This window comes from Halichoerus grypus, chromosome 8 (genome assembly GCF_964656455.1).
Source record: "Halichoerus grypus chromosome 8, mHalGry1.hap1.1, whole genome shotgun sequence".
In the NCBI taxonomy this organism is placed as follows: domain Eukaryota; kingdom Metazoa; phylum Chordata; class Mammalia; order Carnivora; family Phocidae; genus Halichoerus; species Halichoerus grypus.
The window spans coordinates 142528228-142553853 of record NC_135719.1 but is presented as its reverse complement, the minus strand read 5'-3'; the positions used below and the strand labels follow the sequence as shown (position 1 = coordinate 142553853).

General features: G+C 50.0%; 1 protein-coding gene across 4 annotated transcripts in view; it reads left to right on the top strand.

Moving 5' to 3' along the window:
• Window positions 1-25626, top strand: part of CLMN (calmin) — a 119493-nt gene that overhangs the window by 75811 nt on the left and 18056 nt on the right. For all 4 annotated transcript variants that reach the window (XM_078054162.1, XM_078054163.1, XM_078054161.1 and 1 more), the window contains 7 exons: window positions 4656-4751; window positions 7318-7401; window positions 12137-12229; window positions 14509-14699; window positions 16577-16770; window positions 18456-18538; window positions 22326-23984. In XM_078054162.1, coding sequence (XP_077910288.1) covers window positions 4656-4751; window positions 7318-7401; window positions 12137-12229; window positions 14509-14699; window positions 16577-16770; window positions 18456-18538; window positions 22326-23984 — 2400 coding nt within the window. The remainder of the gene's footprint in view (window positions 1-4655; window positions 4752-7317; window positions 7402-12136; window positions 12230-14508; window positions 14700-16576; window positions 16771-18455; window positions 18539-22325; window positions 23985-25626) is intronic.

Below are 25626 nucleotides of genomic sequence, written 5' to 3'. Positions count from 1 at the left end.
TTCGGCTGTTACTTTTTTCATGCATTCATTTAAACATCCACTGAGTACATTCCACTGCCAAGTGCCCAGCTCTGTGTCGGGAACACGATGTTAAGAAAGGGTTCTGCCCTCATGCGGTGATCAGTCCAGGTGGGGAAGGAGAGGGTCTATCTTTAAAAAGGAATCAATGAGCAAATATTAGAAGACATTCATTGTTGAACACTCCAAATGCTTCCGCGGACACAGGGACCCGTGGGGGGATAGGGCTGGGCTTCCAGTCCTGGGGGGATGGCAGGGGACTCTCCGTGTGAGAACCATTTGTAGGTATTGGATTGAGTTATGCAAGAACTCAACACCTTTTAACAAAGCCAGATTCTCTTGTTAATCACAGAACGTTGCTACTGACCAATGATATTACCTGCCCCTTTGGGTGCATCACACATCTTCAATCCCCATGACAACTCTCATTACCCCTCCTGTTACCAGTGAGGGAAGAGGCTTTGAGACCAAAAGGGTTTTCCTGCAACCAAGAAGGAAGCTCTTCCGTGGCTTCCCCTGTGTATTCAACTTCTTCTCCCCACTTTTCTTTCTTTCTGACACTCTGGGGCCAGGCAATTTGGAATTGCATTTTTGTCTGCAGGCTTCTTCCGCACACTCACCATAAAATGAAAGCGGCTGACCTGGCTCCTGAGAAGCAGACAGAAGGATGAGCAGCAGAGGAGAGGATGGGTTGCAGAGTGGATAAACAGCCCAGCCTGGAGCGAGCAGAAATCTGAGCCCTCAAGCCCTCCACTCACACCAGTTAGCCCCCAAGACAGGGAACATTCTACCTTGCCACGGGCAGGGGGAGGAGAGATGATTTGTCTCTTTAGAAGTCAGCTGGTTCATCAGGCTTCATTTCCCTCCCATCATTTCTTCTTAAATTCCACTTTGTGGTCCCCCCGATAGATGCAGCCCACCACACATTTCCTTATAAAGCTGCTAGTGTTCAAGTCTCCCACTTTAGTGAGGTTAGGTGTGTGGATTTTCTTCTCTCCTGTCCTTCTAGAAGGTATAAAACCAACTACTCACTGCCCATAGCATTAACCCAGAAGAAAGGGTCATAGAGGAAATCTCTGAGATTGCCAAGAAAATAATTGTGGTTCCTTGGAAGGGCAGCTCTTGACCAAAATTCTAATTTCTGCCATTTGCCTTGGGGCCGGTAATATTTCCCCGAGCAGCCCCTGACCACCCACACCTCTATTCCGCACCTGCACAATGGGGTCCCTTGGACCCAGGAGGGCTCCCGAACTGCCCGGGATACAGCGTTATAAATCACTTGCCAGTTGTTTTGACTCTTGCTGCATTTTCGGCAGGGCTCATAAAGCGAAGTGTTATTTTTGGAAAAAAGGAAAACCGTTCCCCCAATCTGAGTTCGTGGAACTCCTAAATTAATGCCTGATGTGGGTCAGGGTAGCTGGAAATTCCTCCTGGTGGATGGAGTGTAGCCATGGCAGATCTTTCTTTCTTTTTTTTTTTTAATTGAAAAATAAATACAGAAAAGGACAGAGGGTAATGTAGCAAATAGCCGTGCACTCACTCACCAGCCTCAGGGAGCCCCTGTTTGTGCCTGTGGGATCAGGGATGGCCTCCTTGGCCAAGGCCCCTGTCCCTTCTTTGGGGCAGGTGGGTCGCCCCGCTCTGAGAATAAATCAGATAGCACCTGAAACCGATGCCTAATAAACAGGGCGAAATTAACAGCCATATTTCCAACCTGGAGACTTTCAAGACCAACCTTTCATGTCAAGGAAACCCGGGAACCGCTCAGGGACTTGGGCTTAACTACAATTTGAAGGCTGTCAGAGATATTTACAGAGCCTCGGGCTTCTGGAAAAATTCCTTCATTTACCAAAGGAGTTAGATCATGAAGAAAGCCCTGGGGGTGCTGTTTACTCGGCCATACCGATCCCATGAAGCCCGTGGAACATTTGGGGCCCCAGCCGTGTTTTCGCTGGAGCAGGTTCAATGTCTCCCGCTGCCGCCCCGCCGCGTGGACTCTGGCCAAGGCCCCATTTGCTGCTCCTGAGGCTCTTCCAACACTGTCGGTGGAAGTTATTCTCCGGGTTCAATGCCCAAGCAAGGCTTGGCCACGGCCGGGGCGGGTACCTGGGAATTTTGTTAGTCCATCTATCAGGGGGTGTTTTGTTCGGGCGTCACGTTTTTCTGCGTCGAGTTAGCAGGAATAACATCCCGTGAGAGGCTTGGTAACCTGATGCCATCATGTTCTGAGTGGAATGTGCCCAGGGAGCTGTGGGGGTTTGCAAAGAAAATAATGTGCCTTTTGGTTCAAAGGCATTGTTGCCCTAGAAGCAGATCCCTTTTCTGTGCACCTGTGGGAGGAATTGGCCTGTATTTGGACTAACAGGGGGTCAGGGGTCTCGTATAAGGGGTAAGGAAATGCCACCTTCCTTCATAAAAAAAGAACACACGGACCCTCCAAAGCTTTCACAGGAAGGAGGCCTGCCCGGAGGGAAAGGGTGCCCCGACCACAGCTCCTCCGTGTTTCCGAGACTCTCCTCGGACCCCTGAGTCTCTGGCTGGTTTACATCTGCCACCCCCTCCCTCTCCCAATCCTGTCTCCTATGTGAACACCCCATCCATTGTACCCAGGAGCAGAGCCCACCTGTTCCAGTGTAGCCAAAAGCCCCACTACCAAAAGGTAAACTGAGAATTCATGCTGGGGTGAGGGCGTATTACAAGTGCACATGTCTGGAGCCCGTTCCCTAAGATTCTGCACCGTAAGTTCTAATCATCCCGCATTGAAGGAGCTATTACCAAGCTGGTTTGGTCAACAGCGACCTTTCTTCGGGCAAAGTGTTACTTCAAACCCGAAAGGCCAGTAAGAGCTGAGCCTCTCTGATCAAAGGGGGCTGTGGGGGATCAGACTCCTTCTCAGCACCCCTGGGTCCCCATAGGACACCCTGAAGCTGCTCTGCTCCAGTCTAGGGCTCCAGGAAACACAGTCTGGAGATCCGTGTGCTGGAGCATCTGACTGACAGGTTCCAGGCAGCCCCGGGAGCTCCAGGCCACACGTCCAGCCAGACTCCTGGTGGACACAGGTCACCTAGACAGTCGATCTCTCTGCATCCAGGCCCAGAGAAGAAACCCTGGGCAGCCTCCAGCTTTTCCCACCCAGGCCTCCTTCACGCTGCCGATCATGGGAGCCGAGTTGCCTCTTCCCCCAGGGAGAGGCAGGTGCTGAGGTGCACTGGAGTTGACCCAGGAAACCCAGAAAGAGAAGCCAGTAAGGGGAGGAGAGAGAGTGATTCAGGGCCGTTCCCTGTGCAGAGGTACGGGCGAAGGACATCTTTTTACCACTTACGGCCGTGGGACGTACACCCCCTGGCTGAAATGCCTTTCTACACAGAGCACCCGAAGACTCTGCAGGAAAGAAGTCACTTCCTGGGCTGGTTTACTGATGCACTGACCTGGGAAGGCAGGTGCAGTACCAGGCGCTTTCCCTGAACGATCTCATCTCATTTTAGCCCCAATGCTCTGAGACCTTGCAGACCAGGACACTCAGGCCCAGGGAGGTTAAGGAAAATGCCCAAGGCCCAGTGCCTGTTGAGGGTAGGGCCTGGATTTGAACTCGGGTAGGTCTAACTCCCTTGATTCTTAGTGGAACAGGCAAAAGGTGCATCTTGAGATAACGCTGGTTATCCAGAAGTCTGGCTTTTGTGGAGGAACCGAGGGATTGGTGTTCAGAATGCTGATTAACTTTTTTATACAATTTTAATTAGCTTGATTTGTAATAATGAGCATGGATTACTTTTGTAGCTAAACATATAAATATACAATAGAACATCTATGGATAAATCGGCCTCCCAACCTTTGAGTCCTTAACGGGCCTACAAACTTGGTGGGGGGAGAGGATTCTCCCCCTCGGCCAGCAGTCTGTCCATCCAGCCCCTCCTTGCCACAACTGAGCCACACACTGGCCACCTTCCTGGCTCCCTCTGCCAAGGGTGCCTTCAGAATTGGACCGAATAGTGATGAAGTGTCAGCTGGCATGTCGGGTCGGTCACATACGGAGATGGAGCAGTGTGGGAGGCGGGGAATCCCTGCTGACATCAGCACTGAGGCCCAGAGGGTCACTGACTCAGGGTCATGCCATCGTGGCGTGGGTCTGGACAGCGCCCGTGGGCTGCCAGTGTGTCCTGATGAAGAAACAGGACTGATGGTACGAAAGAGCTGATCTGACCAAACACTGGGTGTGTCGCCTAGCCTCTTTGAGCCTCAGTTTCCCCAAATCTAAAGGAAAGGGCTTATACTAGGTAATTTCCTGGGAGTCCTGCTGGAATCATTTTTATTCTATGGAGGGCTGTAATTGAGACATGTCTTTTCTTTCTCCCCTTAGGGAGAAGTGTGGATGTAATGTAATTTGGGGGGGTTCTCAGATCTCAGGGTCCCAGGGATCTCCAGGACCCTGGAGTGTGATTGGCCCTTTGGTGCCGAGTCTCCTCCACGGCTCATCAGCACACTTTCTGCCTGGGTGTTTCCCCCCGCCCTGCCAGAGGCTACCTGTAGACAGATCTGGACGTATGCAAGTCTCCTCCTGGGGGAGTCCTGCAGCTCGGGCACAGTTTGATGGACTACACAGGCCACTAATCAGCTTCTTTCTTCCCCTTCTTCCACAGTGCAACCCACCTCTAGAAGTTAAAGATTTATTCATTGATATACAAGATGGCAAAATCCTAATGGCTTTGTTAGAAGTCCTGTCTGGGCGAAATCTGGTACGTATGTCACAGAAGGGTCAGGGAGACATAAGATGCAAAGGAAACCACTGCTGGTTTCTGTTCAGTACACACCTACACATATGTACCCATATCGGGCCACACGTGATCTTGTGACGAGAAACTTAGAAGGGTGACATTCCTTTCTCAGGGACCAAGAGTGATATAATCATGTATAACTAAGCAGTATCCTTTTTTTTTTAAAGTAAATATACTTTAGTAAGTAAATAAATAAATGCTCAGTGTTTTCCAGGAGTCTGTTAAAGATTGAAACTAGATCATTAAACTTTAGCTCTCCAGCCGTTATATTAACTAGAACAATAGCCAAGAATCAGGAAGATTGAGGAGAAAGGCAGCTTGCCAACCAGATTCCATTATCCACCTGAGGCTAAAACTACAACTGCTGGCTTCTAGAACCTTCTCATAAGTCTAGTCATTGCCCCTTATCTGCGGAGCATACGTGCCAAGACCCCCAGCGGAGCCTGAAACTGCGGACAGTACTGAGCCATGTCTATGCTATGTTTTTTTCTATACACACGTCCCCGTGATGAAGTTTAATTTAGAAATTAGGTGCAGTAAGAGATTAACAAGGATGAATAATAATAAAATAGAACAATTATATCACCGTATACGGTCATAAAAATTTTGTGAATATGAAAAAATTAAATTAAAAATAAATAAATTATGTGAATGTGGACTCTCCCTCTCTCAAAATGCCTTACTGTCCTGTCCTCACCCCTCTTCTTGTGATGATGTGACATGATATCAAGCCCACATGGTGAGAGGAAGTGAGGGGAGTGACGCTGGCACGTGATGTAGCATGAGGCCACTATGACCCTCTGACCACATGTCAGAAGGAGGGTCGTCTGCTTCTGGACCACAGTTGACTGCGGTCGCAGAAAGTGAAACCACGTAGAAGGGGCGACCACACTGAGCTGCACCAGCTGAGCTGGAGGCTCCTTCCACTTTGGATCTCCCCCTACGTCTCCATGTTGTGTGTGTCTGCTGTGCGCAGGTTGGTCGTCTCTCTCCCCTTCCCAGAGCAGGGCTTCTCAACCCCGACACTGTTGACATTTTGGATCCATAGTTCTTTGTCGTGGAGGCTGTCCTGGGCATTGCAGGATACGTAACAGCAGCCTTGGTCTCTACCCACTGGATGCCAGTAGCACCCCCACATGGGACAGCCAAAAATGTCACTCGACGTTGCCAGATGTCCACTGAGGGGGCACAGTGACCTGGTCAAAATGCCCGTGGTGTTGATGTTGAGAAGCCACACTCTAGAGTCTAGTGTTTGATGTGGCCTCCGTGCCCCATTGCGGCTCAGGAGAAGGTGCTGCCATGGGTCACAACTGCCAGCCCATAGCTTGGCCATTGTGGACCTCTCGAGATCTATTTTTAATTGTAGGTTTAAAGTCAAGAGCCCATCCTGCTTTCAGATCTAATGTAGCTGGAATCTCGTCATGCCCCTTAACCGTTCCCATCTTCACATCCCAAAAGCAAAATGGGAGATTCCTGTTCACTGCTCCAGGGGGGCTGTGCAGTCTCATAACGAACTCTCACAAATGCTGGACCCACTGTGGTAAAAACAGTATTTGGTTCCTTAGCTGACAGTATTTGGTTCCCTAGGGCTGATAATGAGCCAGCAGCACAGTCCCCATAGGCTTCCTGAAAAAGTGTATCCTGCTTCCTTGTTCTGTGATCCCAGCGACACAAGCTCCCACCTGGTGGTCAGGCCACTGGTTGATAGATACAATGTCCTTGGTGGGCCTCTGTTGGGAGTCTTTGATTCTGGAGCCCAGCCAAGAACAGGCCTCTGCCTGCCCACTAGCCTGGCTGGCAGTTCTCAGCTGGTAGAGCTGACACCCGCTGGTTTGCCGTGTAATGTAGACCCCCCATTCCGTGAGCTTCAGATCAGGAGGAGCTTCCTTGGGATATTCAACTACCATTGTCAGAGTTGTAGCTTCTGCAAGTGTATCTTTCTCTCGCTGTCTCCATCTCTCTCTCTGTGTCTGTCTCTTGTCTCTCTCTCTCTCTCTCCATCTTTCTCTGTCTCTCTCTGTGTCTCCATCTCTCTCTCTGTCTCAGTCTCTCTCTCCCTGCCTGTCTGTCTGTCTGCTTCTCTCTCCGACCTGGGACAACCGTCCACAAGGCTCCTGGCAGAAAACAGAAACATCTGCTGTTCGCAGGAGGGACTTGCCGGATGATTTAGCAGCTGTGGGGACGCCCCAGCTGATGCTCCCTGCCTGTCAAAACCATCAGCGTGGCGAGGAGAACGCGTCCCTGGAGGTCTCGGGAGGGGGAGGAATATCAAAGCCAGGAGCCGGGTCAGAGAGAACAATTTGACAAATCTGTCCCCTGTTTAACCTGCCTGGGTCCCCCCATTCACCAACTCGAGTGAGTTAAGTCCCAAGGACCATAAATAAGGAGTGGGTTTCAGCTGTGAGCCCCTAACTTTCTCTTGGGATTAATGAGAAAGAGGTAAAGACAAAGGCCCGCCCCACAGCACCCCTGCGCCTGGAGCGCCTCTGTTGGATTCACTTCTTGTTTGCTCTGTTCTGTGTTACAGTTGCACGAATACAAATCCTCATCCCATCGTATTTTCCGGTTGAACAACATAGCGAAAGCACTTAAGTTTTTGGAAGATAGCAACGTAAGTATTTGAAACACATCTTGTTAACACAAGCTTTTCTTGTGACGAGAAGGACGAGTGCCGGTCACAGGCGAAGCGTGAAAAGGGGACCCTGCTAAAATGGCAAAATTTCAGTTTAAATGTAATGGGACTCCCTCCGGTCATCCTTCAGCTGGAGAGATGGTCCCTGCCTCCCTGCCCGCCGCGCCCTGTCCATCCGATTCCATCTCCGTCGGACACGCGGCCGTGGGAAGGGCAGAGCAGCAGGCTGGCTCTCCGGCCCTTAGCATTTCACATTTCCTTCTTTATCCCTTTGAAGCATGGTGCCCCGAACGTGCCACAGTGGGACACTTTCTCTTAGCAAGGAACTTTCTAGATTGAAGTTAGCTTTTTCTGTGTTTTGAGCTCTGCTTCATGTCCTTCGAAAGTGGGGAGGGACAGTCCTGGAGGGATGAAATTTCCAGAGCTCCTCTTCCATTAAAGCTTCATCAGTTAACCTGGATAGAAAGCCCGCGGCTTGCCCGATGTGTCTGCACGTGCAATAAAACTTCAAGCGTGGGGTTCTTAATGGTAAGCAATGGAAGCTGACCTTGGCAGGGAAAGGAATTTGTTGAAGGGATACCGAGTAGCGCACAGAATGCCTCGCTAGACTGAGGAGTCAGGCAGTCCAGGGATGCGAGGTGCCAGGACCATTGCAGAGCCTGCCTCCCCACAATGTAAGCACCCGTGTGCACATGACCCACTGCCTGTGAGTGAGAGAGGACATTCCTGCCCCCACCACAGCCCCTGGAATGAACTCTTAGTGTCCCACATTCAGGTTTGAAGGCCTGGGCCGCTGTGCCTGGATCCCGCCCACATCTCTGCTGCCATGGGGGAGGGAAAGCATTTTCGGCTTTTGAAGAAGGAGGTGGGCTCCACCTCCCATACTGTGGGGAAAGCTCCAGATACAGGAGTGATTTCAGATGGTGGCAGCTAAAAAGCACAGTACACTTTACACCAGCATCATTAACAGCAGCCAAACGGTGGAGGCAACTCGGGGTGCCTGGGGGGCTCAGTCGGTTAAGCGGCCGACTCTTGATTTCAGCTCAGGGTCATGGGATCGAGCCCCGAGTCAGGCTCCACGCTCAGTGTGGAGTCTGCTTGGAATTCTTTCCCCCTGCCCCTTCCACCCCCCTGTTCTCTCTCTCTCGCTCTCTCTTTCTCTAATAAATAAATAAAATATTTAAAAAAAAAAAAAGGCAGAGACAACCCAAGTGTCTATGAGCAGATGAGTGGATGAACAAAATGGGGTCTGTCCATACCGTGGAATATTATTCACCCATGAAAAAGAATGAAGTACAGCGTGGTTGAATCTTGAAACCATTATGCCATGTGAAGGAAGTCAGACACAAAGGACATTACTCTTTGATTCCATTCCTATGAAAAGTCCAACACTGGGAAATCTTTCAAGACAGAAAATAGAGGCGCCTGGGTGGCTCAGTCGGTTAAGCGTCTGCCTTCGGCTCAGGTCATGATCCCGGGGTCCTGGGATCGAGCCCCACATGGCATCTGGCTGCCTGCTCATCAAGGAGCCTGCCTCTCCCTCTGTGTCTCCCTTTGTCTGCCGCTTCCCCTGCTTGTGCTCTCTCTCTCTCTCTCAAATAAATAAAATCTTTAAAAAAATAAAAAAGACAGAAAATAGATTCATGGCTGCTTAGGGTTGTAGCGGGGGGTGATAGTTAAAGGGTACAGGGTCTCTTTTTGAGGTGATGAAAATGTTCTAAAATTGTGGTGACAGGTGTGTATATCCATCAATACGCCAAAAACCATTGACTGATATACCTTAAATGGGTGAATGGAATAGAATGTGAGTTATATCTCAATAAAGCTGTTTTTTTTTTAAAGACTTACTTATTTTAGAGAGAAAAGGAGAGATAAAGACTGCACACAAGTTCCGGGGAAGGGCAGAGGGAGAGAAAGAGAAACGCAAGCAGACTCCCCACTGAGCACAGAGCCTGACGCGGGGCTCGATCTCACGACCCTGAGATCATGACCTGAGCCGAAATCAAGAGTTAGACGCTCAACCAACTGAGCCTCCCAGGTGCCCCAAGCTGTTTTCATAAAAAGCACATCACATTCTCATGAAAACGGCTGGCCTGTCTGTGGCGTTGGCCTCACCTTGGTGTCCGCGCTCGTGGGGTGGCTCAGAGCACGGGTCCTGGGGCACACCTGCCGGGCTTCCAACCCGGGAAAATTCGGCAGACTCTCTGAGCCTCGGTTCCCACATCTGTAAAATGAAAGTGATAAAAGCCCAGAACCTTGTTGAGGATGGAGTGTGCCCGGCCCGGTGGAGGCCAGCCAAGTGCTGGCCCTGGGTGAGGGCACCCTGCCCCCCTGCACCTCAGCTCCTGGAAGGCAGCGCTGGGCATGGCTCTTCTGAGCAGTGTCTCCCCCATTCCCAAAGGGGCGTGGTTTTTGTTGTAACTGAGAGCCTTGGAGTGACTGCCTGGGAGATTCATTGCTCTTCCTTCCTGCTGGTCGACCCCTAAGCACGTTCCTGCCCTGTCAGTTGCCCACGTTGATGGGCCTGGAATATAGGCAACGGAGATGGTGGGTCTGCCCCAGTGGCCCTTCAGGGCTCATTGAGCAAGTGTCTTCTGTGGACCTGGGTTTGTGCTCAGCGATGGGACACACAGCGGCATGAGAAGCACATCTGCGCCTTCAGGGAGCTTAGAGTCCGGCGGAAGAGGCCTCGTGTGGCCGGCAAGCCGCGTGTTGCACCAGGGGCATCCTGGGGAGCCATGCTCCCTTAGTGGCCTGCAGGGAGCAGCCGGGGTGGCCGGCCATGCAGGTAGGCCCGGGCAAGCCCACAGCTAAGGCAGGAAGGCTTGACCTCTGTCACCCTCCGAGGCTGGTCCACCAGCCTACTCAGTGTCTCCCGACAAGGCTGCTCTGGCATTTTCTGGCTTTGGAGGGTTTCCCATAAAGCTCAGCTCAGAGGGCCGCGCTTGGCTTCCTCGAGGTGGGAGTGAAGGCCGAGACAGGCCCGTGGACCGCTTTGATCCCCTGCACAGGGGTGAGTGCATGGAGGGGGCTGTCAGAGCAGAGGGGTCAGGAGATAGCAGGCCGTGTGTGGCCAGCGACTCATCCCGTGGGACGGGGCTGCCCCTGACGAGCATGCAGGGAATACTGGACCTGAATTTCATCAGCTGTTTTATTCACCACATTGACATCTTCCTTCCTGGCTCCAGCCTGCCCGTGATGAGCTCGTGCTGCTTAAGTTATATGCTCTCTGTGAGACAGACCTGAGCCAGAGACCTCGGGGGTCTCTCCCCCTTTAGGAAAGCCCGGCCCTACCGCCTGCGGTTGTCAGAAACCCCTGACCCGCTGATAGGATCTGAGACCCCGGGTGAACAGTTTTAAAAGGCCCCAGGGAAAGGGGAGAAAGGAGTATTTGTGCGAGAATGCTCTCCTCGTGCTTGCTTTCCAGCGTCCCCTGGCAGAATTTTGCAGGAGACCTTGACTGACTTTACTTCTCCTCTCTGCCCCCAAAGAATGGTTTTTACTTTTGTAGAGGAGTTGGGAAGAAAGAAGAAGCAAATGTGTCAGAGGCCGGTGTGGCCTGCAAACCCTTGTGGTTATCTCCCACCCTTTACAGAAGTGTGCAGACGCCTGATCTGTGCACTCAGATTCTGTTCGCAGGTTAAAGTGATGTCCTCAAACCTGAGTGTGCGTCAGAATCGCCTGGAGCGCTGGTTCAAGTGCAGGTGGCTGGGCCCTGTTCTCGGACTTCCTGATTCAGGAGGACGAGGAGAGAATTTGCATTCTAACCAAATTGCAGGTGATGCTGTTGTCCCTGGCCCAGGGAACACACTTTGAAAACCTGCCTTAGGGATTCACCAAAAGCATCACCCTGCGGTCAGAACATAGTGAAATAAATAGGTTAGTTCCCCTAAGGGTTTCTATAATAGATGCGTTTTAACCAGGATATTTGGTAATGATGCAGACACTCAGGGTATAAGCCTTATTCCAACACACTCTTTCTTTCTTTCTTTTTTTTCCAGAGAGAGGGAAGAGAGAGAGAGAGGCAGGGAGGGGATGAGGGGGCTGAGGGAGAGAGAATCTTGAGCAGACTCCACACCCAGTGAGGAGCCTGACGCGGGGCTTGATCTCACGACCCTGAGATCATGACCTGAGCTGAAATGAAGAGTTGTAGCTCAACCGACTGAGCCACCCAGGCGTCCCCGAAACATGCTATTTCTACTTAGCAGTGGATAACTATCTTATCCATTGGTGGTCCATGATTGCTGATGTTGGTGCTCTGTGTTTGTCCAAAACCGTGTTAAGCCTGGAGGTTTGGTGGTGTTAGTGTAGCATACACACAGACCAGCCGGCACTTACCATCTCTCCTCGAAAAGAATGACCAAGGCCTTTCCTGGCTGCGTGTCCCAGGCACGTTACATTTGGCCTCGGTGAGATTTCCTCACCTGACACATGGGGATAATAGAAGTACCTACATCGTGGGGTTGTTGTGAGGTCAAACTGAGTTACTCCTTACAAGTTGCTTAGAATAGCGTCTACCCCTGGTAAGTACTATGGACACGTTTATTAAACTCATTTGCGTATGTTTTTGCACGTGGGGGTCCCTGAGGTGGCCTTGGGCAGCACTGAATGATACAGATGAGAAAGAGCGACAGGCCCACGAGGGCATCCGGAAATAACAGGTTGCAACCTTCTTGAACGCCCCGTGTTCAGCTCATAAATTGCTTCTTTCCAGGTAAAACTGGTTAGCATCGACGCAGCGGAAATAGCAGATGGCAACCCCTCTTTGGTTCTTGGGCTGATATGGAACATAATCCTCTTCTTCCAGGTAAAGTGATTTCTGTGACGCACAGTAATGATCTCCTTGAGCCTGCTTAGTGCCCTCAGAACAGAGGGAGGGCCACGTTGGGGGAGACTGTGAGATCTTGTTTCTGACAGATTGTGACTTTTCTGTGTCTTGAAAAAGAACCAGAGGCCATCTGGTTGCTGACGATGTGGGTCCCTGTGATTTTAATAGGGACGTGAGCGCCGTTCTCCAGAAGGGTAGAGCCATCCCCTTGGGACTTCGAGAGTTACATATTCAGAAAATCATTTTATTGTAAAGTGTTACGAGAACTGGGGAAATACTGCTAACCAAAAATTGAGTTTGGAGTTACTTTCCAAACATGACTGGCGCACAGCAGACCATTAAGGAGCCGGTCTGAAAGATGGCTGTGGGAAGGGGCATGCGTGAGAGGTGAGACTCTGCTCTCCACCCTTGGCGACTTCAGCCTGTATTTGGAAACGTGGATTTTATAGGGAAGGACAGGATCCATGGCTGGAGTCTGAAGGCGGCATTTAAAACAAGCTCAAGTTTGTGAAATAAGTCAATCAGAGAAAGACATGTATCATCTGACCTCACTGATATGAGGAATTCTTAATCTCAGGAAACAAACTGAGAGTTGCTGGGGGTGGGGAGGGATGGGGTAGCTGGGTGATAGACACTGGGGAGGGTATGTACTATGGTGAGCGCTGTGAATTGTACAAGACTGTTGAATCTCAGATCTGTACCTCTGAAACAAATAATGCAATATATGTTAAGAAAAAAAAAAAGAAGATAGCAGGAGGGGAAGAATGAAGGGGGGAAATCGGAGGGGGAGATGCACCATGAGAGACGATGGACTCTGAAAAACAAATTGAGGGTTCTAGAGGGGAGGGGGGCGGGGGGATGGGTTAGCCTGGTGATGGGTATTGGGGAGGGCACGTTCTGCATGGAGTACTGGGTGTTATGCACAAACAATGAATCATGGAACACTACATCAAAAACTAATGATGTAATTTATGGTGATTAACATAACAATAAAAAATTAAAAAAAAAAACAAACAAGCTCAAGTTCTTACCCCCGAATAGGAGGGACTAAGCTGACGTTTTGTCCTCTAAAATCCCCTCTTCTGAAATAGGAAGTCGTGGCTCGTAATTGAATTGCCCTGCCAAGAGTAACAGTGACCTGCCCGGAGGTGATTTACCGGGGCTTTTGTCTCAGTGCTTGTGTTGCTGAGAGGAATGTGCACAAACAAGGTTTACGGACAACAGACCCAGTTCTGTGTGAGCCTTGAACTTAAAGAAACAAACACTGTCTCTCTGAGCCTCAGTTTCCACATCTGTGAAATGGGAACAGTGGTCAGCTATGTGGGAAAGCCCTTTGTCAACTGTACAGTGTTACATACAGGCTTCAGTTACTAATGTCTCTTACTAAGCTCTCCGATCAATGCTGGAAACATCCTGAAAACGTGTCCAAAGTCAAGGCCTTAAATCTACCCCCGATCTTCATTCATTCATTCAGTAAATGTCTATCGAGTTTCTCCTATGTGCCAGGCTCTGCACACACTAAGTCCTGCCCTCATGACACTCTGGGACCTCAGACAAGGCAGTCCCATGTTATAGAGCTGTGTGGTGCAGGTTCTGATCAAGGTATGAGCAGAGTGTTGTTAGAATGCTGAGCAGGAGCAACTGTCTCAGAGTGGGAAGGGAGTGAGGAAAACTTTCTGGAGGAAGTGATGCCAGAGCTGGGTTTTGAAGGATGAGTAGGAGTACGTTAGACTTTGCTGTGCATACAGATGGCCTAGAGAAGGTGTTGAAATGCAGATTCTGATTCTGTAGGTCTGGGGAAGAGCCTGGGGTTCTGTATTTCTTGCAAGAGTTGCATGATAGGGGCCCTATTTCGAGTAGCCAGGAATTTGGTGATGGAGGAAAGGAACATCTAGGCAGCAGGACCGGGATGAACATAGGCATGGGGCTTGAAACAGTATCATGCATCCTAGGGCTGATAGGCCATGAGGGGAAAGGGGTAAGCGGAAGCAGGTCAGGAAGACCTTGCAGGCATGCATGGCCAAAGTACCAAGAGAGACTCCAGGAAGAGATGAGCTTCCCTGGGAAGTGTCTGCATGCACCGCAAGCCACATAAAACAGTCTGGCCATCATGGGTACTTTAGGAAGCGGCTTCTCCTTATGTAGAGAACCAATTGTGCATGAGCTGGTCCCTCCAGCCAGGCTCCTTGTGGCCTGGGGTCAGAGAAGGGTTTGCCCTGGGACTCTCTCCGGGGCCTGAAATGCCGTTTTCCCTCCAGATTAAGGAGCTCACGGGCAATCTCAGCAGAAAGTCTCCATCTTCCAGCCTGTCACCTGGCTCGGGGGGCACGGACTCAGACTCTTCCTTCCCGCCCACGCCCACCGCAGAGAGGAGCCTGGTGGTATCCGTGAAAGATCAGAGGAAGGCTATCCGGACCCTGCTGGCATGGGTGCAGAGGAAGACAAGGAAGTAAGCCATCGTGCCCTGTCCCCACCCCCCACGACATGCTGTTGTCAGGCGGGGGGAGCGTGGCGGGGGGCTTCCCTGGGTGGGGTGGGGCAGAAGAAGGGGGCACCAGCATGTATTAAGTTATGCACCTGTCGCTCCCTAGAGGCTCTGAGAGCAGACAGCGCTGTACATTTTCAGTCTCTGCACACGCAGAGCTGTGTTTGCAGAATGTTTGGTTTGCAGAAAACCGATAGGGAGATTGGAATACAAATCAAAGGGGCTTGGATCCTCCTAACAGGTACATATTCATTGGCAAGCTTCAGGGGAGCTTTCAGAGTCTGTACCCACTTAAACACTAGGAACAATAAAGGCTGTATCGTGCTCAGTTAGGTCCAGCCTTTCCAAAACGGAGACAGGTGACTCAGAGCAAAGGTCCCAGGCTGCTGGGTGAGCCCATGCCAGCAGGCCAGGGCTCTCTGCAATTTTGTGTCAGGTCTTTTACTGGCAGCCAGATGACAGCCCCTGGGACCTGTGGGCCGTGGGCCGTGGGCCGGGATGGCTGGAAAGTTAGGCCACGTGTGATGAGAGCCACACCACCGCGGGGCCACCCAGCTCTGCGGCGCACAGACGGGGGGCCTTCCTGGCACATCACAGGATGGTAACTTATTCTTGGCTGCTTTCCGGGACAGTCAGGATTAAGTGAAGCAAGCTCGTGAAAGCGCCTTGCACAGTCCCAGCACTTAATAAGCGCTTACTCATCGGGTCCCTTGTCCCTGCTCTATGGAAATGAAAGATAAAAGAAGAGGGGAGAGAGTTGGCTCTTTGGGTTTGGACCAAAGGGTCGAGCATGATAGAGCTGATGAACGTAAACACCCCTCAGATGTGGTTTAAAAATAAATCAACCGAAAGAGAGCTCAGTGCCAGGAGGTAGGGCAACCGTCTAGAAGAAGACGTGTCCGGGGGATGGTGGCCCGATTCAGTATCTCCCTCGTGGCGGCGGCTGCAGGCCTGTACTTGACCGAGTGGCGTGGTACCCTACACCACCCCCACGGGAATGCCAGTGGAGAAATCCGGACGAGGTCTGTGGCTCAGTAGTCACCCACCAATGTCAGGGTCCTCCTTTTGGTGATACGCTCAGCTGACAGAGGAGGCGCGAGGGAAGCTGGACAAAGGTATCGGAGGTCTCTGCACCTGCTTTTCCAGCTTCTGAGGAATCTCAAGCGATTTCTAAATAAAACTGTCTTTTCAGGGAGGTCAGTGACCACAGTTGGAAGATGGGTGACGTCTCTGGGGATGGATCCCAGAGGAAATTAGTGCCTGGCAGGATTATGTATCTTTGTCCCTCACTTGTAAATTGTTAAGGTTATTGATATGAATAATGACATTGGCGGCCACTTAGTTGGTGGCTTGTGTGTGCACGTGGGCAAAACCTCACACTTCCCCCCAATAGCCACCAAGAGGTCGTAGTGAGACGGTCCTCATTATATACAACTGAGGAGGTTGAGGGCCAGAGAAGATACGGGGCTTGCCTCAGCGGGGCCGCAGCCCTGGGAACGCACAAGGGCCGGCCAGGATGTGACCTTGAGTTTTGACCCTCACTGCGACGTGCACGGTGTGGAGAGTCGCTCCTTTGTGTGTCTGGGAATCTGGGAGCATAAGCTCCTATCTGCCTCTGGGCGCAAATTACACCTTTCTGTTCTATGATTCTAGATTATTCTGACATTATTCTGTTTCTTTGGAAATGGAGATCTGGGTGGTTTGGCACTGCTCTCCCGGGACCCAGGGCCTTGCGAGTCAGCAGCTCAGGGCCCGCGAGGCTGCCGCGTACGGGCTCCTCCCTGGGGAGGGGCGTGCGCTTCCTGACCCGCGGTGTGGCCGCCGTGGCCACTTCGCTGCAGGTATGGTGTGGCGGTGCAGGACTTTGCGGGCAGCTGGAGAAGTGGGATGGCCTTCCTGGCCGTGATCAAGGCCATCGACCCCAGCCTGGTTGACATGAAGCAGGCCCTGGAAGACTCCATGCGGGAGAACCTAGAGAAGGCTTTCAGCATCGCACACGAGGCCCTTCACATCCCCAGGCTCCTGGAGCCGGAAGGTAGCGCTCATTCTCTCTCTTTCTCTTGCTTGCTTGTTAATAATTTTGGTGACATAGGGAACATGCTGTGCATGTAGAAAAATTTGGAAAATACAGAAAAATCTAATGAAGACATGTTTATATTTCCTATATCCCTACCCCTTAGTATTTGTCTATGCATCTCATGACAGTTTTTTTACGTCATTGAGATCATTGGTGCACCAGTGATCTGTGCATCTCATGACAATTTTTTTTACATAATTGAGATCATTGGTGCACCTATATAGTTGACCCTTGAGCAACGCAGGGGTTAGGGGTGCTGATCGCCCACCGCACTTGGAAATCCACGTATAACTTCTGCCCCCCTAGAAACTTAACTACCAGTAGCCTACTTTTGACTAAAAGCCTTACTGGTAACATGAAGTTAATTAACACATTCTGTGTGTATGTCATATGTATTATACACTGTGTTCTTACAGTAAAGTAAAAGAAACAAAAACGTTAATAAAACATAAGGAAGAGAAAATACACTTACAGGACTGTACCGTATTTTTTGAAGAAAAAAAAAATCGTATGAGTGGACCTGCCCAGTTCAAACCCGCGTCACTCAAGGGTCAGCTGTGGTTTTGTATTTTACTTTTTTTAATTAAGTTTTTTATTTTATTTTATTTTTTTAAAGATTTTAGTTATTTGACAGAGAGAGACACAGTGAGAGAGGGAACACAAGCAGGGGGAGTGGGAGAGGGAGAAGCAGGCTTCCCGCAGAGCAGGGAGCCCGATGCGGGGCTCGATCCCAGGACGCCGGGATCATGACCTGAGCCGAAGGCAGATGCTTAATGACTGAGCCACCCAGGCGCCCCAATTAAGTTTTTTATTTTAATTCCAGTGTGGTTACTATACAGTGTCGTATTAGTTTCAGGTGTACGATCTAGTGATTGGCAATCCTGTGCACTGCTCAGTGCCCATCGTGATACCTGTGCTCTTCTTCCCCATCTCCTGTCTGTCTTTTGCTTTTTTGACTTAGCATTGTAATTACGACAGCAGCTCTGAGCCTGTTGCTCTCATGTCTTTGTTACATATTTTTAATGGCTGCACAATGGCCCATCTCATGGGCATACCAAAATTCACTTAGGTCTCCTACCCCTGGTGGACACCGAGGTTGTTTTGGAAACAGTCATGTTTATATACAACATGCAGTGGCCATCTTACTGGAAAGCTCAGCGTGCATCCCACATGACGTCCTCTGGGACCAGATGCCATCCGTGGAATACCAGAGTGGGAAAGTGCACACCTTTTTAAGGTGCTTGGCTATCTGTCCGATTGCTTTCCACGTGGCTTGGGCTGATATGGGACTCCCTCCAGCAGTGAAGAAGGGTCCTGATCAGCAGACTCGCTGATGGGGCCGGCAGTGAGCTGGCTGCTCCTGGGGGGGTGGGGGGGTGGGGGGGTGGGAGGGTATTCAGCAGGGAATAATGGACAGCCTTGGGAATGAGGAATTCTGGATTCTGCATCCCAGCTCCGCTCTTCAGCCAGATGTGAGACTCTAGTCAAGTGATTCATCCCGTCTGGGTCTAAATTTCCTCAAATACAAAACAAAGAGAAAAAACATCAAAGGTCTGTGGGACTCTTCACCATCAAGCAGCCCTTGATCCTGTTTAAAAATCGCATGTTCCTCATCCTTCTAACTCCTGTGTCTCTCTTGACAGACATCATGGTTGACACGCCAGATGAGCAGTCTATCGTGACTTACGTGGCACAGTTTCTGGAACATTTCCCGGAGTTGGAAGCCGTATGTTTGTTTCCCTTACCTTTAATGCAGAAAGTGTACATTTCCATCTGCCAGCCATCACACAAAGCTGGGGTTCGGGCCGTGCTGCTCCGTGCAACAAGCAGTAATAATCAAAACCAGATCTCAGATCCCTTGAGCGTTGCCTTGGCACATTTTAATTTCAGAATCATAGATAAGGTACTTTACATTTAAAAGCAGGATGGCAAGTTGGCCAGCCGTATCTCTTGCAAATATTTTCCCATACCAAACTTCACTGAGATTGTCAAAGATGCTCGCTTGTCATATGGATGGGCTACCTGATCCTCTAGGTGTCCGATGGAACATTTGGGCAGTTTAGCAGATTTTATCAAAGTGTGCAAAATGATAAAAGACAATGACCGTTCAGAAGCTCGCCCTCTTATTTTCAGAATCCCAGACTGTACTTGGAGCAGAATCAGATCTTTCAGAAGTTGTCACGGCTCCACTGAACTTGCACCCGCCCCGTGCCCAACCTTGAGATGATAATAGTGATAGCAACAATGTAACAGTAGATCTCTATTGAATTCATTGGTAATTTACCAAACACCTGCCACTTGCTCAGGGGGACTCAGCCGTAAGCTGGATGGATGAGGTCCCTGACTTCATAGAGCTTTGTTCTAATAGACAAAACAGTTAACAAGTGAGCAAACACATTCTAGACGTTCAGATGGTGGTAAGTACTAGACAGAAGCAAAATTAGCATGAAGAGCTAATGCTCACAGGGGGAGAGGAGCTGCCCTTGGAGCTGGAGGCTGGTCAGGTGAGTGCTGTGTGTATCTCCAGACTGACTGCCCCTCCAGTCCGACATGGCTCCATGTCATTATCCTCGTGTTATAGATGAAGATACGGACGGTCAGAAAAGCTTAAAAACCACCCCAGGATCACAGCTACTGAGAGACCCCAGGTCTCTGTGACTCCTCAGTTCTGGCTCTTAGATCCCTTACAACATGTGGCTGAAACTGAGGCCCCATTCTGTGTGGCTCTGAAGAGCCAGATGGGGTCCTCCTATGCTGTGGCTTTCATTCTATTCCCCTCGTGTGTGTGTGTGTGTGTGTGTGTGTGTGTGTGTGTGTGTGTGTGTGTGTTTCCCGTCTGTCCCTACACCATAGATCACTTCCCAGGGTGCTTTAAAAGCAGAATTCTCTGGGCTGGAATGGCAGTTCTGCCACTTAAAGCTGTGTGACCCTGAGCTGCTTACTTAACATCTCTGATATGTATCATCTGTGAAATGGAAATACTACCCACATTTCAGTGTTGTGTGAAGAATAAATCGATGATGTCAAGTACCCAGTCTTCTGCCTGCCACGACAGTTGATGCTCAGCAAAGGGTGGTGATTATGATTGTTTTGTAATTCAGTTTTCTCTGCCCATCACTAAATTCTGAGACGCTAAGCACGAGGGCCTTTATTAGCCCTGAGCTCTTAAGCTGTAGGCAGAGTTTGAAATCAACTGAATCTTAAGGTATCTGTGTGAGTCAAGGTCATAAACAGGATTCGGCAGATCTGACACTTGGACCTCCCCAGCGCTGGGGTCAGAGACTGGGGCTGGGAGGAGAGAGATTGAATGAGATAAGCTACCTGGAAACAGTGGTCCTGAATCACAGAACACAGTGCATCACTGCAGAACTGACCATATACCTCCTCAAGGAAATACAGATGGGAAGTCCCAGCTAATCTAGACACCCACTCAACTGTTCTTAACAATTCAGCTGAATTTAGTTCATTTTACTAAACCTTTGGTAAGCCCTGGTCAGCCATGTGCCAGACACCATGCCTAGCTTTATGGCCCAACATATGGTTTTATTTGGGTAAATGGATCACATACACTTGGAAAGAATGTGTCTTAGGCAGTGAAAGAATTGACATTTTTAAAATACTGATTAGATCTAGTTGGTTAATATGCTCTTCTAGTATTCTGTACACCTACTGATTTTTTTTCTACTTTCCCTATCATTTAGTGTGAGGGGAAAATGATAAAAATCTCCAACTTAGTGGTTGTGGATGTGTTTCTCCTCTTAGTTCTGTTAGTTTTCACTTTCTGATGTTGACGCTATGCTATAAATGCATACACATTTAGGATTGTCATATCTTCCCGATGTCTCAATCGTTGTATTTTTCTGCAGTTTCAGTCTTTGTCTCAAAGTATACTTTGTCTGATAGGAATATGACCATACCAGCTTTCTTATGATTAGTGTTTACATGATGTATCTTTTTCCATCTTTTCCTTCCAGGGTATGTGTGCTTATATTTAAAGAAAGTCTCTTGTAAACAGTATACAGTTAGGTCTTGTTTTTTATCCATTCTGACAAGAATTAGTACGTCATCTTATTAGTGTATTTCTCAACTATTGACATAGATTTAATATACCATCCTGATTTTTGTTTTTCATTTGTCCTATCTGTTCTGTGATCCTTTGTCCTTCCTTTTTTTTTTTTTTTTTTGATTATTGATTATTTTTATTTCCATTTTATCTCCTCCATTGGCTTTTTGGCCACATCTCCTTGTTTTATCTTTGCAGTAGCTTCAATAGGGATTATAATACTCATCTTGAACCTACTTTAGTCTACCTTGATTTGTTATACTGCTTTAAGTAAAATGCATAGTGTATGCATTTTTATGTATGTAACAATGTAATTCCATTCTCTTCTCTGTTCCTTTGTGCTATTATTGTCATTTATTTTACTTCTATATGTATTTTAACCTCCAGTGCTTTGTTATTATTATTGCTTTAAATAGTCAGGAGACTTTTTAAGAAAAGTTTTTAAATAATCTTTTATATTGCCCATATATTTACCATTTGGGGTACTTTTCATTCCCTCCTTCAGATCCATGCTTTTGTCTGTGGTCATTTCCCTTCAGCCTGAAGAGCTACCTTTGTATTTCTTGTAGTCTTGGTTACTTTTGGAGTCTTTTATTTGCTAGTGCTAACCCTGGGTCATATTTGAGTCTACTTCTAATTTTGTTGTTTCTCTTGATTATGGGTCTCATTTTCCTGCTTCTCTATGTCTTAAAATGTTTTATTTTATGCCAGACCTGGTATATGAAAGAATAGTAGAGATTGAGATAGCCAATATTTTTATCCCAGAGAATGTAGCCTTTTTCCAAACTAGGACCTGATTGAGGAGCTGATTGTTTTGACCTTCCCAGGAGTCGATAACAGCTACACTGCAGTTTTATTTAATGTCAACCGCCTCGTTTCAAATGATTTTAGGATGAGGTCAGTCGACTCTCTCCACCAGTACACTGGGAGCCTAGCATTGCAACACCACCAAGATTGCTCTCTGCTTTTCAGCCCTGCTCTCAGCTGCTCTTACTTAACAGAAGTCCCAGTGTGGGAGAATTAGTATATGAAGACAACTGGTTTTGCATTTGGGGCCCTTCCATATTTAATCTCTCACACTTGCCCATGCAATCAATAAAGATTCGGCTAATCTTTCTTTAGCTTGGGTAGGTTCGCTCTCCTATCCATACTCAGACTAGGCAATGGCCTGCCAGTCTGAAGTAGCTGACACTCACTTAGGAAGGGCTCATCATTCTCTAGAGTTCAGTTCATTGAGATTTCTTTGCATCCATAGCTTTTAAAAACACATTTTTAATTTATCTGGTGTTTTCACATTTCAGCAGGAGCAACCATCTGTATCTCTTAATTAGAACACTTTGCATTAGTTCTGAAGTGGCTTTTTCCACACTGGTTTTTGGTTTATGAGAGGGGAATATACATCGTACTTCAACACTCCTCTGATTTTGTGTTGCCCTATGTTTCTTTGCAGGAGGATTTCGTGGATTCCGATAAAGAAGCCCCTATCGAATCCACCTTTGTCCACATCAAAGAAACTCCTTCTGAACAGGAGAGCACAGTCTTCCTTCTGACTGAAAACGGGGAGCGGGCCTACACCATTAACCATGAAGCCAGCCAACCACCACCCTCCAAAGTCTTTGTCTGTGACAAGCCCGAGAGTATGAAAGAATGCTTCCCCAGTGCTGTGTCCAGCTATGCGCTGTCAGACAGCTCCACTGAATTCACGCACCAGATCGTCGACCAGGCCCTCCAAGGGGTCCCAGGTAAGGCCAGCAGCGCCAACGACCCATCTCCAGAATCTTCCATTTTATCATCCAGAAAGGACAGCCAGAGGTCCAACTCTTTGCCAATCAAGAAAACTGTGCACTTTGAGGCTGACACCTACAAGGACGCTTCCTACAGTAAGGACCCTTTCTACAGCCAAGAACTTCGCTTTGAAGGGAGCCCGAGAGGGACAAAGGACTCACTGCTGAAGCAGGGTGGGTACATCCTGGCAATTGAGACTGCCGAGGAAAAGCCAAAACAGGAGGCTGCAAAGATTTCAGAAGCAGCCTCTGATGAGTCCCCAAGTGACATCTCTTTGGTAGAAGGTAAGATCAATCATTCACAGACTGCCCAGGGTTCTCCCTCCTGGAATGGGGAGCCGGAGGGTGCAGCCAGCCCTGGGGAGGAGAGTCGTCCCCTTTCACATCTCGGGGACAACACTGTTATGGCCGATTCCTTGGAGATCAAGGTCGAGCTGCTGACCGTAGAAGCTATGGGTAAGGAAGACTATTTTGAAGGCATTCCTTTAACGGCCTCTAAATTTAGCAACAACCTAATCGATTTTGCCTCGACCAGCCAGACTTTCAAGGAGGTTCCTTCGCCTCATGAGAAAAAACCAGTGGAGAATGAGGTTTTGGAGGATCAGGCTGAGAAACCGGGGAAGAGGAGAAGTAAATCTGCTCACCAGAGGAAAGATTCGGATGAGTCCCCAGAGAGGCCCAACAAGCTTGAACTTCACAAGGACCCCAGGCAAGAAGACCACGGCTATTCTCTGGCTCCAGGGCAGGCGCCTGTGGATAAGAAGCCAGAGGTGTACGAGAAGCCCAAGCGTAAGTCCGCGCGCCGCCATCGGGGCGAGGACAAAGGGGAGCCTGCGGGGCCGCAGGGGCCAGAAGGAGAGGTGCCCTCCCAGCCGCCGAGCAACAGCGTCAGCCTGGAGACCCTGCGCAGTCGCAGTGAGGAGGGCCTGGACTTCAGGCCCTCCCCGCCGCTGTCCAAGGTCTCTGTCATTCCCCACGACCTATTCTACTACCCGCACTACGAGGTGCCCCTGGCTGCGGTTTTGGAGGCTTATGCGGAGGGCGCAGAGGATTTGAAAAATGAAGCCCTGGATCTCGAGGAGCCGGAGGGCTATCTGTGTGACGTGGGGGCCAGGGACGAAGCCGAGGAGGTCGAGGTGTCTCGGAGCACCTGCAGCTTCTCGGGGCTGGGCGAGGACGTCCCCGAGGCCAGCGACCCTGCGGCGCCTTGTCCCGAGGGGCGTGCGGAGAATGCCAGACCGGCCTCGGGACCCGCTGACCCGTCCCCACCAGAGGACCACCAGCAAGGGGAGGCCGAAGACAGTTCCTCTGTGGAGAGCCAGCAGGTACTTGATCGTGAGTTTGGGAACCCTGGGCCCTGCACGGGGACGCTGCTCTTCTCCCTCCATAAAATAGGGAAGCAGAAGCTTCCCTCGCAGGCAGCCCGGGGCCAGAATTTAAGGCAGCACTCACTCGGGTTCGGGCAAGGACAGGGCTGGCACCCTTCGACACTCCTGAAATTTTGTACCTCGGGTGCCTCCCTGCCTCCCCGCAGCCCTGGCCCTCCCCACAAGGGGGCCAAGAGGATGGAATGAGGTCATGTTTGAGGGCCGGGGTAGTAGCAGTAATCACTGTCCGTGCTACTCGTAGCTACATCTAGTGCACACTCTGCGAGCCTTAGCCCCGCCTCCTGCAGCAGCCTGAGCAAACCAGTGAGCTCACATTTGACTCTGGCCTTGATTTTTGAAGGTTGCCTGTTGATACAGTTATCTGGCTCCTGTGCTTAGAAGTGGGGGACACGCACTTCTGTGTTCTAGCAGCTGGGCACACACTTAGCCACCACTTGGTGTTCCCGTCTGCCTGGCCCAGCAGCTCGACCTCCTCCTTCGCTCCCCTCCAGCCAAGCCAGCTTCCCCCTGGTTCTCTGGCATGCCACATTCTGCTCCACCCGCCTCGTGCTTCACTTGGCAAACGCTGACGCCCCTGCAAAGCCCACTGCCAATGACACCTCCTCCCAGGAGCCTTCCCAGCATCTCCCCAGGCAGAACAGTTGCTTTCTCCTTGATAGCCCACCGTCACACGTGACAGCTCGCTACCCTTCCGCTAGCCTGGTGTGGTGGGTTGTGATTTTCCCTCCCAGCAGAAGAGTGAGCATTTATTTGTGTATGAATCTTCGGACTCTGGAGAGCAGCCTGGCAAGGCTTGCGGTGGAGAAACAAAGGTGGCTGGATTGCATGATGGCTTGGGGGTGTAAGGCGAACACCTTAGAGTAAATTCAAACACCAAGATCAAGAGGATGCTCTGGCTCACAGCAGGGGAGAGTCAAGCCTGAGGGAGGGGCTGAAGGTGCTCAGGGCAATGAGAAATCCTTGCACCTGGAGGGCTGCAAGAGCAAGGGACACTCTCAGTAGCCTTAAAAGATATGTAGGATTGAGGGGCGCCTGGGTGGCTCAGTCGGTTAAGTGTCTGCCTCCGGCTCAGGTCATGATCCCAGCTGGGGTCCTGGGATCAAGCCCCGCATTGGGCTCCCTGCTCAGCAGTGAGTCTGCTTCTTCCTCTTCCTCTCCCTCTCTGCCTGCTTCTTCTCTTTTTCTCTCTCTCTCTCAAATAAATAAATAAAATCTTAAAAAAAAAAAAAAAAAGACATGTAGGATTTAGATAGGCCGGAAGTGGTGGCTTGGTCTGATGGGTTCACCGACCCCAGAGAACGCACTGGGTGGAGCAGAATTCTCAGACAGTGGCGGCCTAGAAGTCAGTGTGGCAGGACCAATGCTCTGTCCGTCTTTGGATGGAGAAGAGGGTGGGGTAGCTTTGCAGGTGCCATGACCCACTGGCCCTCTGCCCCTTTTGCCCCCAGAAAGAAGAACCCAGTCCCGGCCCCCACCCCCTCCCACCTGCTGTCTACCGACTTGCTGGAAGCCAGCCCAGCCAAGCAGGCTCTTCCAGCAGGGGACCCCAAGATCCAGCGGGGTACATATGGCCCTCAGC